The sequence below is a fragment of the Drosophila serrata genome, unplaced genomic scaffold (assembly GCF_035046125.1).
Source record: "Drosophila serrata isolate PLE 108 unplaced genomic scaffold, ASM3504612v1 contig_165, whole genome shotgun sequence".
Classification (NCBI taxonomy): Eukaryota; Metazoa; Arthropoda; class Insecta; order Diptera; family Drosophilidae; genus Drosophila; species Drosophila serrata.
The window spans coordinates 2,240,789-2,256,066 of NW_028257063.1; the positions used below are offsets into that span (position 1 = coordinate 2,240,789).

Here is a 15,278-nt window from a genome sequence, read left to right on the forward strand (position 1 = left end):
GTGGAAGAATAAGTGGGAATGGTAGTGGATGTATGGAAGAATACAGTTTTCTCTCCTCGACGTCCCAAATTTGCTGGATTTAGTTGTCGTTGCTTGAAAACTTTAAAGGTCTGCCTTCTTTGTTTATGACCTTCAGCTATTGTAATAAATCCAAAGGATTAATAATGCCATCTCCTACAGAAATATCGTTAGTTTTACATACCACTAACAAAGGCTATCAGGCAAAACACTAAAAGTAATCCAGGGAGTAGGTTCATGTTTCTTCTCAGGTGATCTTCAAGACAGGTGTGAATTTTATCGACTGACTCCCCGGTACAAGGTGCCCATTGTTATATACCGAAGAACTGCTAAACTTTGACAGTGTTTTTTGGCTAATTCTAAAACATAAAGATGCGTAAAGTCAATCTGAATATTCAGTATCTGGCAGTTCTATATAATTCGCATACGGTAGCGTTAATATATTCATATTTATGTCTTGTTTATTCATTTTTCGGAAAGTCTTTCTAGATTCCAGTGAATATTCTAGCTTTGGGGGCTCTTTAATATTTAAAAAGGTTAATTAGAAACCTATACTCAACAAGTATTAGAAAATAACTTTTGAAAAAGAAAATAAACTTTATTTCAGATTCCTATTTTGTAGGATAAAAAGCACTGTATAATGCTAAGAAGTAAACTCTTACACATTTGTTAATGCATCAAGGTAGTTTATTAAAATTTTTATTACATTATTAATTAGTATTAAAACCATTAGGGTTTCAAAAACTTATCTTGGTTTCACAATTAAAATTCAAATTTAAAAAGCACTCTAAAGTTGCCAGATCCCACCATTTGATCGCAGCGTTGCCACACCCGCTCGACAGAGCTTTGTTAGCTTGCAGCGCCGAACAGAACAGCTGACAGGCGGTCGGCAAAACTCTGTTAACTCACTTCGATCAAGCAAACATACAGTTTTCCGACCCAGAGCCTGCACTGCATTTGCTAGCCGCCGCTTCAATTGAATATTACATGCAGAACGCGAACCAAACCGCTGAAAACAGAGCTGCCGGGCCGCGAGTAATGCCCCAGAAAGTGCCACAATTCTCCCACTGACCGCCCCGACGACACATTCAGCAAATGCAACTGCAACTGCAATTACCTTTGCTCCGCGTGTGGAAAGATGTAAACAAACGAGTGGATATCTTAAAGTTAATAAATAAATAAAATATCGAAAAAGCACAAAGCTGGTGTTGTTGTTGTGCCGGCTGAATAACTGTAGTTGTGTGAGTGTTACATCCGCGTCTGTGTGTTACCGTGTCTGTGTGAGAGCGCGCGTGTGTTGGTGGCTGTCGGCAAGCAGACAACAAAAGAATTTTCTGCCGCTCTTGTTCTTCTTCCTGTTCGTCCTCCTCCCTTTTTTCGCCTAGTTACCGTTACTTTCTGCACTGCCAAAATAGAAAGGTGGAAGAGGAAGGGAAAGGAGAACCTAAAAAAAATATATATATAGACTCTGACGAATTTCTTGAAGTACAAAAATCTTAAAGGTTTTCGGAGAAGTCAATTATTACCAAAAAAAAAAAAACAGGCACACACAACAAACATGGCCTTGATAAGACTGGCAAGGTGAGTTTTTCCCACTTGAAAAAATGCAAAATATTCGGGATAAACCCAATGTCAGGTGTTCCGGTCCTTGATTTCAACTTGATTCTGTAAAAATAAAATATTTCAAATATATTTCAAACAAATATAAAAGTAAGAAGATTGTATTACAAAAGGTCTTTACTTAATATTTTTATGAGACACATATAATTTATTGAACATAAATTAATGTTCTTGCAAAGAAAATTCGCTGTAAATTAAAAAATCAAAAAGTCCATCCAAAGGTATCTCAATCAAACTTGAGTTTCTGTTTTCAACCCATTTTTGATGATTATTAAAAAAAATTAAACAGAACAATTCTACTAAAACTAAATTAGTCCAACGATTTTAAATGTACAAGATTTCAATTTAAAGAATTAAAAAAATAATAATTTACTTATTTTAGTTGAAATTTAAAAAGGGAACACACCAATTTTATTATTCCAATTCGTGGGAGACCGGCTTTCGTGAAATTGCCCCGCTAAAAAAGTCAGGTCCCACACTCTTTCACTCTTTGCTTTACCACTTAACAAGCTGCAATTAAGAGTCCAACCAGGGGCGGAGTTTTAACTGGAAAGGTTGGTTTTAGTAGCTCCATTTTATTTCCCAGAAACTAAGCTAGTGATGAAACTGAACAAAAAAATTGATTTTTCTCGGCCAGGTCGGTCATCCTGGCTGACCTCAGCTGACCTTATTTTTCATTTTCGCCCGACCGAGTACTAGAAAATCCGACCCTGGCCTTTTTTGTTGCGTCTTGGTCAACAGAAAATCGCTTAAGGCCGCCCCGTGTAATAACTTTTACGCAAATATTTATTTCCACAGAGAGTTGTCGAGTTGTTGATATTGGGTTGGTCAATGCACTTTAACGCCCCTGAAAGGCACCTATCTGACAAGTATCACTAGAAGTGCCTTGTTAACAGTAGGAAACTGAAATTATTTATATAAATGAATACGAGTTAAGATCTTAAAACAAGGATATATATATTAATCCCGAAGGGTACTGGAAACCTAACCAATAGAAAGTCTTCCTTAAGAAATAAAAAAGGCTTATAAAAATATCAAGCAACATGTATTTATGATAGTAAGATGATATTACACATCAGTAATACTTTATGATAATTCAAGCCAGTAAGAAAATAACATAACTTATTAATCTCTTAACTCTGAGCCATAAGGAACTCTATAAATAGCTCGCTAACAAATCTAAAATTCTAATTCAAATGCATTCTAATAAATAAGGTAATCTTAGGGGTAACAAATCTCATGATAATTCTATTCAATTAATTCAGTTATGAAGATTACCGCAGTATATAGTATGTATGTATCCTATTAAACAATGTATACTTGTCATATCGATTTCCCTTGTTGTTTTTATCCAGCATTCACAACGACTGCAATAATAAACAAAGAAAGCTAACTTTGGAAAGACGAATTTTGTATACCCTTGAAGTTTGATATTGGATTAGAGAATCAAATTTAAAATCGAAAAGCATTAACTTGAAGTTCAGAAAACTGTGAATCTGCTGTTGAAGCTAAATAAGAATATTTATAATTTATAGGGTCAAACTTTAGACTAAAATTATAATACCCTACAAGGGTATAAAATGTACATGTACGGGGAATTAAATTACCAAAGTCCGCCTGCAGCGCTGTAATTGTTCATTCATCGCTTACTCCGATTTGGTTATATTTATTTATGTTTACCCTCGCAAAGTAAACAAATATACACACATGATTAAATTAATCGAGACGGCGATGCAAAGGCGTTAAATTAGCGATCAGTTGATTGATGGCCCACTGAATGATTGCCCTCGTGTTCAGTTATACGAATTGGGGGCTCTAATCCATATAGTATATAGTCTTTAGTAGAGTACGTAGTCTATTCTAGATTACAGAATGGATTAATGGCGCTTGGAGCTGGTTCAAAGTGGTTTCTATTGCTTTGATTTGTATTTTTAATTGCGGAATATACATATATGTACACATGTATATAGCACCTATACCTGTGATTTCAATTGAGTGACTCACCGCCTGCCAATTGCAATTTGGTTTCCAAAAATAACTCCCAGCCTTTCAGCTCAAATTGAGATCGGGCTGCTGTAATTGAGTGTAATTGGAACCGAAGCCAACATGGGGCTTCTCCACTCCGGAGACGACTTCTCTAGGCTGACAGTTTTCCCCTTTGGAAGCTGTAGAAGTGCATCAGCAGCAGATTCCACAGTGCATATCATCTGTACATCTCAGCCCAATGGCCCCAATATGTCCTCATCTGACCTGCTGGTTCAATTTGCACACATCCCATAAAGAGCATATGTATATAGCATATATATATATATATATATATAGCATATATATAGATGCATCCATAGAGAGCCGCTGAGCAATGGAAACTTTTGTGGGGCACACAATAAAAAGAGTAATAAAAGTAAAACGGGAGGCTGCATTGATAAAGCTTGTAATCTATATGACGACATGGTCTCGAGTTACTATATAAACAATGGTGCTGCTGCTGCTGCATCTGCTGCTGCAAATGCCTCGGGTTTATATATTTACATACCATGTACGTATATGAATAATCTCTGAATCTCGACCTTATTGTTATACGACTCGTGCTGGCGACTCTTTAATTTAATTATGACTATTTTATTAATTGAAATGCGTAGTATTCTATAAATGGAAACCTTCCCATTGTTGTCCCCACAATAACAAATGAGAAAAAGCTTCCAACCGAGATTTGTGCTTTTTTACTTTTGTATTTTTCTAACCATAAATCGTAAAATAGGCGGAACGGTGTCAGTTCGATTTCTCAATCCCCGCCAGATAATTCGTATTTCGTGTCACTGACTGATAAGGATATCTCTGCGAAATGCACCTGATCGATCAATGGGAGGTCTTGGCCATTCACTCGTGAGTATATATACTTGCATATATTTTGGGTATAGATAGGTAGACCCCCTAATAAGTAGCTGCAAAAGTGTGCAAAATTTTATAACTTGTCACCGAGCTGTGCTCATTTTTATTCCCACACAAAAACCTGTTTTGTGCGAATAAGCCGACAAACAGCCTCCTATTCCCTCACTAGCTATCAACATTGTAATAATGTGAAATATTTTTAAACTACAGTAACAGTTCTAATTAGAGGATCTTATGTATGTTTTACCAAGTCTTTACGGCACAATTTATTGAACAAATCTCCCTATTGACTTGTGTCAAATACTGCCTTAAAATAGAACTCTTCGTTACTTTCCATTTAATACAACAGGAAATGGCATCATTAACTTTATGATCTAGATAGTTACAGACCCCAAAATAGTTGATCATTTCCGTTTTTAAGTATACAAATTATTTTTAATTTCCACGTCATAACAATTGTAATGACTATAAATCAAACTGTGAGAACTTTCTCAGACATTAAAGACCCGCAAACCAAAATATGTATATGTATTATTATTGCTACGATTTATATAAAGAGTCTATAAGTTTATAGATTATTTTTGCTCAACAATTGAATTTTTGCTGCGCACAAATTAAAGATCAAACAGAAGCAATGCTTCTTGAGAGGCCACAACGAAGAGGGCATACTCTGTAAGACCAGAAACCCCATATAACATATATCTATGATATATCCAATACTGAGTCCGATTTGAGAGCCACCTTTGACCGATCTTATGGTATGCTCTCGAGATTCCAAAGCTATATCAAATCTTTTGCGCAATTCCATGCCCCGACATTGGCTGGCAATCGGAATCGACATCGGCATCGTCGTCTCGTTTTGTGATTCCAATTCTGGCTACAGAGTGCGGAAAATCCGGCTGAAAGCAGTTTTCACCAAACTTATCCAAAGTCAAGAGCATGGCGCACACGAAACTCACGGATACACCGAACCGAACCGAACCCGATACCGACACAGATGCAGTGGAAGCACCGCCACTATATAGTAGATATATAATGGACAAAATCAAGGGTATACTGCCATTGTATATTGCATTCAAAATAATGCAAGCCGGCAAGGAGTTCCTAGAGGGGGAGGAGGCGGCGGAGAGACGTAACCCGGCCAAATAGGGCCTGACTGCGGGAAGGTCGTCATACGTTTTTGGCCCGACTTTTATGCACGCGCCAGTCTCCCCCCGGCACGCGGGGCGTATGCGCAATAAATATATATAATTTCGTTGCAATCCAGCTACCTTCGTCGCCCTTCCCCAAACGGTTCTGTTTCGTAGCTCTCGCTAATTTCTATCAATTGGAATAAGCCAAAGCGAAGCCCCAAGTCGTCGTCTCCTCTCCAGGACCTTGACTATAATAATGATCTGTAAATAAATACCACTCTATAGTATAATATAGTATAGTGTCAATTAGCAAAGCTAAAGGGGAACTCAATTGTCGCTCACGATTCTTTAAATTTAAATGCCGAAGGTGCCACGTGATTCTCTTTAAATGCTGTAATTATACGGTAATTTCTACTATTTATGTAAATCAGTTGTTTATTTTTATTCAGTTGGGAAAGTAATAACAAACTAATTATGAATTTTATTTTTAAGAAACTTTAAAGTTATATAAATACGTTATAAAAATATTCTAAGTTGATATATTTCTAAATTGGTTTTTTTACCTCATTTTATTATCTTATACCTTTACAGGGTATTATAACTCCGACCTTATAAATCATATATATTCTTGATCAGCATCAACAGGCGAATATTTCTAGGCATGTAGGAAAGAAAATAAATTTTTGTCAATTTTTTCAAAATTGTCAAAAATTGATAAAATGTTCAAATTTTTAAAATTGTAAATTAAGTATACAGTTTTATTAATATAATAAAAACTAGCATAGGGAAGCTTTCCGAATTAAAATTAATGCGATTTTGACTTAGTTGTGCGATTTTAAAATTTGGTTTTATAGAATAAATTGTTATATAAAAATATCGTTAAATATCAACTCAAAGAATGCGAGTAACTCATATTTATTAGCGATTTCGATCGATACGATCCTTGTAAAATGCAATCTGCAAGGGTATATAAACCTCGGCTTCCCGAAGTTAGTTTCCTCTCCTGTTTTTCCATTGAATCAGAGTTCTATATTCACAAAATACTCCTCTAGCTATTTATAGTTTCTAGTCATTTATTTTGTTTGTTATTCATTGACGGTTTTGTGCTCGAGCACACTTCTCATTTGACCAAAACTCATTAGGCTGCCAATAATTGGCTCAAAACTACTGTTCATGCTATTCATGCCTTGAAAGGTATTATTTATTTAATTGAAAGTGGGCTCTCTCTCTCTCTCTCTCTCTCTGTGTAGAGTGATTAGTAATTGCTTAGTTATATTGTTCAGCAACAATGCGAATCGCACTTCACTGCAATGCTTTTTCGTGGGATAATTAATGGGGAATGTGTAAAAAGGGGCTTGTCATCACTTGCTGAATGATTTTTGGGAGGGAATGTAGAGAATACAGAGGAGGTGATGACCAATGGGAAAACCTGTTGCTTATTCAGTAGGGTGAATAAATTATTTTGAAAATAGGTTACTAACTGAGGCAATACTTATCTCCAAGATGTTATCAAATTTTAGAAACATTTTCCTATGTACTTCAATTATTTAATTATATCCAAATGCATTCAAATTCGTATATATCCATGAAATACCCTCCTAGACATTTCCTAAAGATCGCCTAACGAAACCCCAAAACACATCCTTAATGTTTCTATCTATTTTCCAGCCCATTTCCCCATTGCAATTGATCCTTCCTCCAGTTAACCTCCTTTCCGCGTGCAAATTGCTATGTGCTCCACTGGCATTCCACTTGGCAATTTGTTGCAATTTTCTAAATATAGCTTAACCCATTAAAGTCACTTAGAATGCAAAGCCGACAGCGGTTGGACGTACTCGTTTCATTTGGCGCAAGTAAAAGTGAATTCAAAAAGTTGTTTTCCTTATTTTTGCCGAGAGCAGAGCAGGGCAGAGGAGGAGAGTTCATTCATCCAATTTGGCGACTTCCGCATGTGGTTCGGCTCGGTTCCGAAAAGCCAGTGAAAAGCGAAAGTGTCTGAATGCACATTTCCCCCCCTCGGATGCTCCGTTGACCCATGTTTTGTCCATTTAATCATTGCAAATTTTATGCAATCTGGGGGCGGCTGGCTCGCCGCTGATCTTTTTATAACCACTTTGTGTGTGCCATATATCAAAAAGCAGAGCAGATCATGTCGGGCATTTTTCGTATGTAATTCAATTTGATTAAAAGCGTGCGCCAAAAGTGCATTGACTCCGGCTCGGTCGCCATCGCCGTCGCCGTCGCTTCTCTCTGGAAATTGGAAAATTACACTCATCTGAAAAGGAGATCTAAACCAACAAGAAAAACCCCAGGGGGGTTTGTAATTTAATGCATTTACGAGTAAGTGCATTTACGGTGCTAGTGCGGTCATATGATGACTATCCCAAAGATGGCACGCGATTCGAGCATTTGTCTCTGACGACTTGGTTCCCAAAAGTGAATGTATATAGCTTTTGATGAAACAATTTAAAGCCTTCAATTGCAAAGTCGAAAAATAGGAGAATTATTAAAAGAAATATGGTGTATCGAGTTAGTTCTTATGAAATGTTTAGTCAGGTGATATCAATTTCTGTCTTAATTGGTTTTTAAATGTTAAGAGTCTTGTTTGAGTTTTATTGAATATTTTAGTTTACAAGAATGTTAATTCCCCTTCATTTTTGCCTTAGGCAGCGCTTAACTACCATCTGAAATCTGAGATAACCGGTGCAATTAGTGAAAGTAAGAGGCGGCATGCATTTTTTATGCAACTTGTTTTTTATCGACCAAACAACAGGCCACAGCAGAAGTCACTTAACATTTAAAACTCCCGCCAAAGTCTGTGCTGTTAACAGCCAACGAAAAAGGTGGCAATGTTAATTTATAGCAAAATCAGCTGTTTACCACAAAAAGCAGTGTGACCAGTTACACTTGACAAGAGATTTCGGAAACCCTGTAATAAGGTCTCTCTTTCAGTTGAACCACGAAAAGTGCTTGGAATTTTTAAAGTTTCTGCTTGAAATGACCGTCCAAAGCAGCAAACTGCTCCTAAAGCAGATGCCTTGCAGCCTCGAGGAACTGGCCCAGCTAATCCAGGAGTGCCGGCTAATTGTACCGCGCACCCTCAACTCCTACGGCCGCAAAAGAGCGCTCCTGGAGTACGGCGATGCACACGAGGCGGCAAAGGCGCTGGAGCAGCTGCAAGGATTGAGCGAGCAGCTGGACAAGCCCCTCAGCATCAGTGCCTTTGGACCGCGGGCAAATCCGGCGGCTGGTCAGTCCAACAAGGCCACACAAACCGCCAAGGAAGCAGCAGCAGCCGGAGGCGCTGAAAAAAAGGATCAGGAGCCGGAAATCAACAAGTATGTGCGAAGGCTATATGCCTGCAATAATCATTGTGACTTTACGCAACCACCGCCGCCATATCTCGGCTACAGTTACCCGCCCATTAATCCGGAGATCCTGGCCAGGATTGGCCAGCAGCTGCAGGTTAACAAAAGATTCTACAACCAGGTCTTGCACCTGATGAATCGCATGAACCTGGAGCCACCTTTCCAGAAGCGTTCCTCGAGTGTTTTGCTGATAAAGAATCACCAGAATGTGGCCACTCAAACGGAGGTGGTGCCCAGTGACCCCGAGAGCGAGCTGGAGAGCGATGATGATCAGCAGGAGGAGGCTGGGAAAGCGAAAGCCAAGCGGAAGCGATTACTGCCTACAGTTGCCACCGAGAAGGTTCTCAAGAGAACGCGCCACATGCTGCATCAGGCGGCAGCCCAGCAAGGTGGAAGTCACTCGAATTCACAGACAGAAACCCCTAAAGCCACCTTCAAGGCATCCAAAATAGAACTCAAGCTGCCGGAGACACTAACACCCATTGCAACCAAGCCGAAGATACCTGTGACTCACTTCTCCTCCTGCCTAGAGAAGCGACTGACCGCCAACGAGCTCCAGGCCCTGCCCATCTACAAGAACTACAAACTGGGCGAACCCAGCAACAAGCTCTACATCAAAAACCTCGACAAAAGCGTGGATGAGCTGCAGCTAAGGGAACTCTATTCGAGATTCACTGCCGCCACCAACTTGGACATTAAAGTTATGCAGCAGGGTCGCATGAAGGGCCAGGCATTTGTGACCTTCCTGAATGAGGCCAACGCATCGGAGGTGATAGCCCAGGCTCTGAGCGAAACCAATGGCCTCGTGTGGCACCTCAAACCCATGATTGTCTGCTACGGCAAGCAGCAATAAGTCGGATTTAAAGATCAACAAGAACACCAAGCATTGATTAGGTTAGGATCCCGTACCCACTTTTATCGTCTAGTAGTAACTGCTTTTGTCAACTTTACAATCCGGTCATTGTCTCAGTTCAGCTGCCAAAGGCCTCTGAACATATAGAGTATACTTTTTCTAGAAAATTACTAATTCAAAAAATATTACCACAAAAAAAACAAGAAGTCAATTCCTTATATATTCTTCCATTACAGGCAATTGGGCCTAATAGACACGATATATGTGGACGGAGCCCGCCCAGATCCGGCCAACGATCCCGAGGATTCGCTAAACGAATCAGAAATCACAGCCGCCGCCAGCACGGTGCCCGCCAAGGGCAAAAAGTCGAGGAAATCCAAGCAACTGGCCATGCAGCCCTATACCTATGTGATCGCCGTGGATTTTGAGGCCACCTGCTGGGAGAAGCAGGCGCCACCGCAATGGCGAGAGGCGGAGATTATTGGTAAGGATTTATTTTCCTTCATTTTCAGAGAATTCGGAGCTTGAACTAATTCCGTCCTCCCTACACAGAATTCCCAGCTGTGCTGGTCAACCTAAAGACTGGCAAAATCGAGGCCGAGTTCCACAAGTACATCATGCCCATTGAGTCGCCTCGCCTGAGCAGCTACTGCACCGAGCTGACGGGCATTCAGCAGAAGACCGTGGACACTGGAGTCCCGCTGCAGACGGCACTGATGATGTTCCACGAGTGGCTGCGCAAGGAGCTGCGGTCGCGCCAGCTTAGCTTGCCGAAAATGAGCAAATCAAACATATTGGGCAACTGTGCCTTCGTCACCTGGACGGACTGGGACTTTGGCATCTGTCTGGCCAAGGAGTGCACACGAAAGCGGATGCGGAAGGCGGCCTACTTCAATCAGTGGATCGATGTGCGAGCCATTTATCGGTCGTGGTACAAGTACCGTCCGTGCAACTTTAGCGATGCCCTCTCCCACGTGGGCCTGGCCTTCGAGGGCAGGGCCCACTCGGGCATCGATGATGCCAAGAATCTGGGCGCTCTCATGTGCAAGATGGTGCGCGACGGAGCACTCTTTTCGATCACCAAAGATCTAACGCCATATCAGCAGCTCAATCCCAACTGCCTCATGTGAGGCAGGAATGCCATCCCTCCAAGAAACAAGATTAAACATTAAGTTATTGGGATCTTTATTTAATTATATTGATATTGGTACGAAGACGACGCGCACTACAGAATATTGCATGAAATTTGAATTTTTTTTTTCGTTTTTTTTCCTCCCCATATTATAACGGCAATTGATAAGACTTGAACAATTCGAAGCATCGATCAGCGATCATATAAATATATATATATATAGAAATAGCTATAGCTATATGGCCTTAGAGCATACATATTTTTCTACCATTCATACTTATTTGATAATGCCTAGATTGTAGTCTCTAAAATACGGAATGCAATACTTATTTTAATGACTTACACCGCCTACCATTTAGGATCTAATAAAAACCATAAATAACTGCATAAAAACCAGAGCTCGAAAGATTGCTTTCCGTTGTATTAACTCTCAATTTGAGACTAAGTTAAAGTGCGAGCGCAGAGTTTGATCTTTCGACTAAAATCAGGACAAAAAACTGCATTTAATTAGGACTTAGAGTATCTCAAATCTCCACAATTATATCTCCCGACAGGCGATGCTTGACTGCTATCTGGATAACCCCCTTCTCGCCCTTCTCCATCCAGTCGGGTTCATCCTCGTTCAGCCACTCCAGCTGGCAGACGGCCAGGCCGCAGTAGAGGTCCGTTTTGATGGTACGCAGGGCACAGACGCTGGTCGGCTGGAAGCCGCGCAGGCAGTCGGAGAAGCTATCGGTGGAGCTGTAGTTGATGTCGCCGAGCAGCTTGCGGTAATTGAGATCCCCCTTGAAGATCACCAGCGAGGCCTCGCTGAGGTAGACATACAGACAGGGCTGCACCTCCTTCATGTGGCTGAAGTCGTAGCCACTGGTCCAGAAATAGCTCTTCTCGCACAGTATAAAGGAGCGATCCAACAAGTGCTGCTGGACATCATTGACAAAGTTTTGGAGCTCAGGGTGATTTTGTTCGCGAAGAAAATCAAGCAGCCAGTGAAAATCCTCGTGGGTGGCGTCCAGAATAAACCACGGAATGGCCTTCAAGTGGAAGCGCACCCGTTGCGCCAGCCGGGATCGGATGATGTAGTCGCCCAGAACGAGATCCGCGAAAAGCTCGAAGCCAGCATTGTCGGTCACAATGTCCACGTAGACGGGATCATAGGCCCGTCTAAGATCCCGCCACACCGCCGCCGATTGATCGACAAGCAGATCGGCTTCGTACTCCGCCAGCATGTCGTTGAGGCGGGCGGTCGACACATAGGCATTGCGGGTGCCCCACAGCGACAGCTTCAGCAGGCGCTGAAAGTTCTCTTTGCTGCGCTTCAGGTCCTTGGTGGATCCTAGGATGGACTTCATTAGCTTCACCGCCTTTTTGGTGGCCAGCATCTTCTGCTCCCCGAAGTAATCGTAGCCGACAAGGGTATCCGATCGCTGGAAGATTGACCAGATGCGCCGATACATGTAGCAGTCGGCATGGAGCCACACCGACGAAAACCATTGTTTCTTATCATCACCGATGGCGTTAAGGAACTTATTCCAACGCTCGGTATCCGGGGCCTTGACCCGAAATATTTCAAACTCCTTGTTCTCAACCATATCCTCGCGCAACAGCTCCAGACTCCACACGGTCCGCTTCAGATCGAAATGGGCGTAGTCTCCGCATTGCTTGACAATATCCGGTTCACGGTCGCGCAGGAAAGCAATTATGTCTCGGATGAGACCCGGCGAACGTTGCCTAAGGGTAACGTAGGCAATGCTGTGCAAGAAGCGGGCAGACAACTCCTCCTGCACCCCTGGCGCTGAATAGATAATGAGATTCTTCTCATTGAATTCATTTTCCTTCTTCTTTTCGATGTCCGCCGCCAGATCATCGGCCGTGCGGCTGTCGGCCTCGCTAATCATTCCTACTGCCTAAAAGTTTAATTTTGAGTTCAAGAGTTTAGATTTTAAAATTTTTTATGAATGCCTGACGTACATAATGTGTGCTCTTTTATATTTGGCGGGGATTATCGACTTTTTAAATATGACTTCCAGAATCTATCGATTTTTAAAATTGCAATCGAATTCAAATTCCTTTTCCGCTTTAATTGTTCAACAATTGGGCCTACATTAACTAAGACTACAACAATTCAACAAAATGGCTCGTGATCTCACTTGCTGGCAAACTGTATGACTCCATATTCGCCGGTTAACATCCATTCCTTATCCTTGGCAAAGAGCTGTTCCGCCACACCGGCTCCCAGGCCGCAGATTAAATCCGCTTTGACAGTGCGGAGAGTGCAGAGATTCGAGGGTCGGAAACCTGGACAGGATCGAAAGATATACCATACCATATATAACTAAATGTTTTCCCCACTCACCCCTTAAACAGGTCTCAAAGGATTCTGTGCTGTCCCAGGAGAAATCGCCAAGCAACTTCCGATAGTTAAGGTCGCCCTTGAAGATCACCAGCTGGGCCTCCTCCAGGCGTTTATAGAGCTCTGGGTTCACCTCCGCCATGCGATAATACTCGTAGGGACTCGTCCAGAAGTGTTCCAGGGGCGAGAGCTCAAAACTGCCCTCTTTAGTGAGACGCTGCCACTTCTTTCCCAGTTCGCTAAGCACCGCATCCGGCTGGTCGGCAAGAAACTGGAGCGTCCAATGGTAATCGTGCTCCATTACGTCCGAAATGAACCAGGGTATAGCCTTCGGGTAAAAACGCACTTTGGCCGCCAGCCCCTTGTCGATAATATACTCAGCCAGGATTAGATCTGTGTACAGCTCGTATCCCGCATTGTCAAATACAATGTCTACAATGCCCTCGCTAGAGCCGCCGTCCAGAGCTTGCCACACCGCCGCTGTGCCATCGATGAGGAGCTTCTCCTCCAGATCCGTTACCTGGTCAAAGGCATTGCCCGTGGGCTTCACCTGTTTGCCAGACGTGATTGACAAATCGCAGCGATTGCCCCACAGATTCAATTTGACCAGCTGCCTGAAGGCATCCGCGCTGCGTTCGTTCTGCCGCGTGGCTCTGGCCACCGCCAGCATGGCGTCCACACTTAGCCGGGCGGCCGTCTGCTTCTGCCGGCTGAAGTAGTCGTGCTGGGTCAGGTGACTGGTGGCCTTGAAGATGGACGAGATGCGACGGTACATGTAGCACTCAGCATAGAGCCAGCAAGCGGCAAAGTAATTTCTCTTCTCTGATGGCAGCTTGTCAAGGAACGTGTTCCACAGCTGGGCATCTGAAGGGGAAAAGTTTGAGCTTTTAAAGAGAGGTATCTTAAGAAAATTGTGGTGATTCAAGCGCACCATTTCCCTCTGCAAAGGGCAGCAGGGACGCATTGCTCAGAATATCCTCGCGCAACTGCTTCACTTCCTTTGTAGTTTGTTCAATATCCGCGCCCGCTGCCTACAAATAAATCGGAGAAGGGGTAACCTGTCAAGGTCAGAAATAAAGAGTCTAGTATTTCCATTACTCACTGCTCCATATGTGGCCAGGAGTTCTTCATTTTCCTTGATCAGGGAATCGGCAATGGTGGCCAAGGTCGAGGGTAATCGCACCCGGAACGTGTAATAGGCAAAGCTCCTGCAATAAACATTAATAAATCAAAACTAAATTCTTGAATACGCTTGTGTGAGTGAAGATAGTGCGGATCTTAGTTGTTGTTACATATACTAGGCGCTATATTTAGCGACCTCCAAAATAAAACTCACTGCTTATATTGGGCCGCCAGTTCCGTGTGTGGAGGCGTCGGCCCATCCACTATGCCATTTTTTGCATCGAAATCCTGATCGCCAGACATCTTACAGATTATTAATTATTATTATTATTTTAAGCCTCCAATTCGGGTTTGTTTATTGAATTTCTTCGTTACTGTTGCGTTGCGGTTTCCGATAACGATGACAAAGCAGTGCTGCCAGTTATGTGTAATTTGGTAAGGCAGCACTTTTTTTAAAAGTTGCTTGTTCGGAATAACAGTATTTTTTTAGGAGAAAGGGGATTTTTTAAAGGGTTAATCCATTTTTTTTTTAATAAGGTAACACAGTTCATTCGTCAAAAAAATGTTTCCTATCAAGCTTATAAATTATAAATCATTCTTATTTTGTCAAGCAGAGTGCGCAGACCAGATTTCTAAATTTTAATTTTGTTTTATATTTGTATTTACTTATTTTTATTTTTGTTTAACTTTAATTGTTTCTTTTATCTCGTGACCCGGATTTTCAAAACCAGAGTCGGATGTTTTCTGATCCTCAAATTTTGTATTGTGTATTCATATATTGTTTATTATA

The 15,278-nt window shown here is 41.8% G+C and overlaps 3 protein-coding genes across 8 annotated transcripts; 1 reads left to right on the forward strand and 2 right to left on the reverse strand.

Annotated features, from left to right (window-relative positions):
• Positions 1–866: 866 nt before the first annotated feature.
• On the forward strand, positions 867–11,406 carry LOC110177697 (3'-5' exonuclease Snipper). Of its 6 annotated transcripts, XR_015270405.1 has the most exons (4): positions 8,529–8,998; positions 9,074–9,922; positions 10,118–10,365; positions 10,434–11,406. XR_015270405.1 is itself a non-coding variant. In XM_020944523.2 (3 exons), exons 1-3 carry the CDS (start codon positions 1,577–1,579, stop codon positions 11,009–11,011), a joined length of 849 nt encoding a protein of 282 aa, XP_020800182.2. In that variant the 5' UTR covers positions 867–1,576; the 3' UTR covers positions 11,012–11,406. The 6 variants fall into 6 exon arrangements, 4 of the variants coding, with proteins under 4 accessions (XP_020800182.2, XP_086683112.1, XP_020800181.2 ...); XM_020944523.2 differs by lacking the exons at positions 8,529–8,998; positions 9,074–9,922 and adding an exon at positions 867–1,599; XM_086826986.1 differs by lacking the exons at positions 8,529–8,998; positions 9,074–9,922 and adding an exon at positions 4,209–4,521.
• LOC110177695 (damage-control phosphatase 1) lies at positions 11,050–12,911 on the reverse strand. The gene has a single exon (XM_020944519.2). The coding sequence runs from the start codon at positions 12,909–12,911 to the stop codon at positions 11,538–11,540; it is 1,374 nt and encodes a 457-aa protein (XP_020800178.2). The 3' UTR covers positions 11,050–11,537.
• A 162-nt stretch (positions 12,912–13,073) lies between these two features.
• On the reverse strand, positions 13,074–14,942 carry LOC110177696 (damage-control phosphatase 1). Its single transcript, XM_020944520.2, has 5 exons — positions 14,703–14,942; positions 14,469–14,574; positions 14,298–14,397; positions 13,370–14,230; positions 13,074–13,311 (listed from the first exon to the last, which is right to left on the reverse strand). The coding sequence occupies exons 1-5, from the start codon at positions 14,789–14,791 to the stop codon at positions 13,160–13,162; spliced, it is 1,308 nt and encodes a 435-aa protein (XP_020800179.2). The 5' UTR covers positions 14,792–14,942; the 3' UTR covers positions 13,074–13,159.
• Positions 14,943–15,278: the final 336 nt, after the last annotated feature.

Bases quoted from the DNA above. Each gene is read 5' to 3' on its own strand.
- LOC110177697 (XM_020944522.2), top strand. From the start codon at position 8,658: ATGACCGTCCAAAGCAGCAAACTGCTCCTAAAGCAGATGCCTTGCAGC. The intron at 8,999-10,117 runs GTATGTGCGAAG...CTTCCATTACAG, and splicing joins CAGGAGCCGGAAATCAACAA to GCAATTGGGCCTAATAGACA. The intron at 10,366-10,433 runs GTAAGGATTTAT...CTCCCTACACAG, and splicing joins GCGAGAGGCGGAGATTATTG to AATTCCCAGCTGTGCTGGTC.
- LOC110177696 (XM_020944520.2), bottom strand. From the start codon at position 14,791: ATGTCTGGCGATCAGGATTTCGATGCAAAAAATGGCATAGTGGATGGG. The intron at 14,575-14,702 runs GTGAGTTTTATT...TGTTTATTGCAG, and splicing joins CTGGCGGCCCAATATAAGCA to GAGCTTTGCCTATTACACGT. The intron at 14,398-14,468 runs GTGAGTAATGGA...ATTTATTTGTAG, and splicing joins TCCTGGCCACATATGGAGCA to GCAGCGGGCGCGGATATTGA.
- LOC110177695 (XM_020944519.2), bottom strand. From the start codon at position 12,911: ATGATTAGCGAGGCCGACAGCCGCACGGCCGATGATCTGGCGGCGGAC.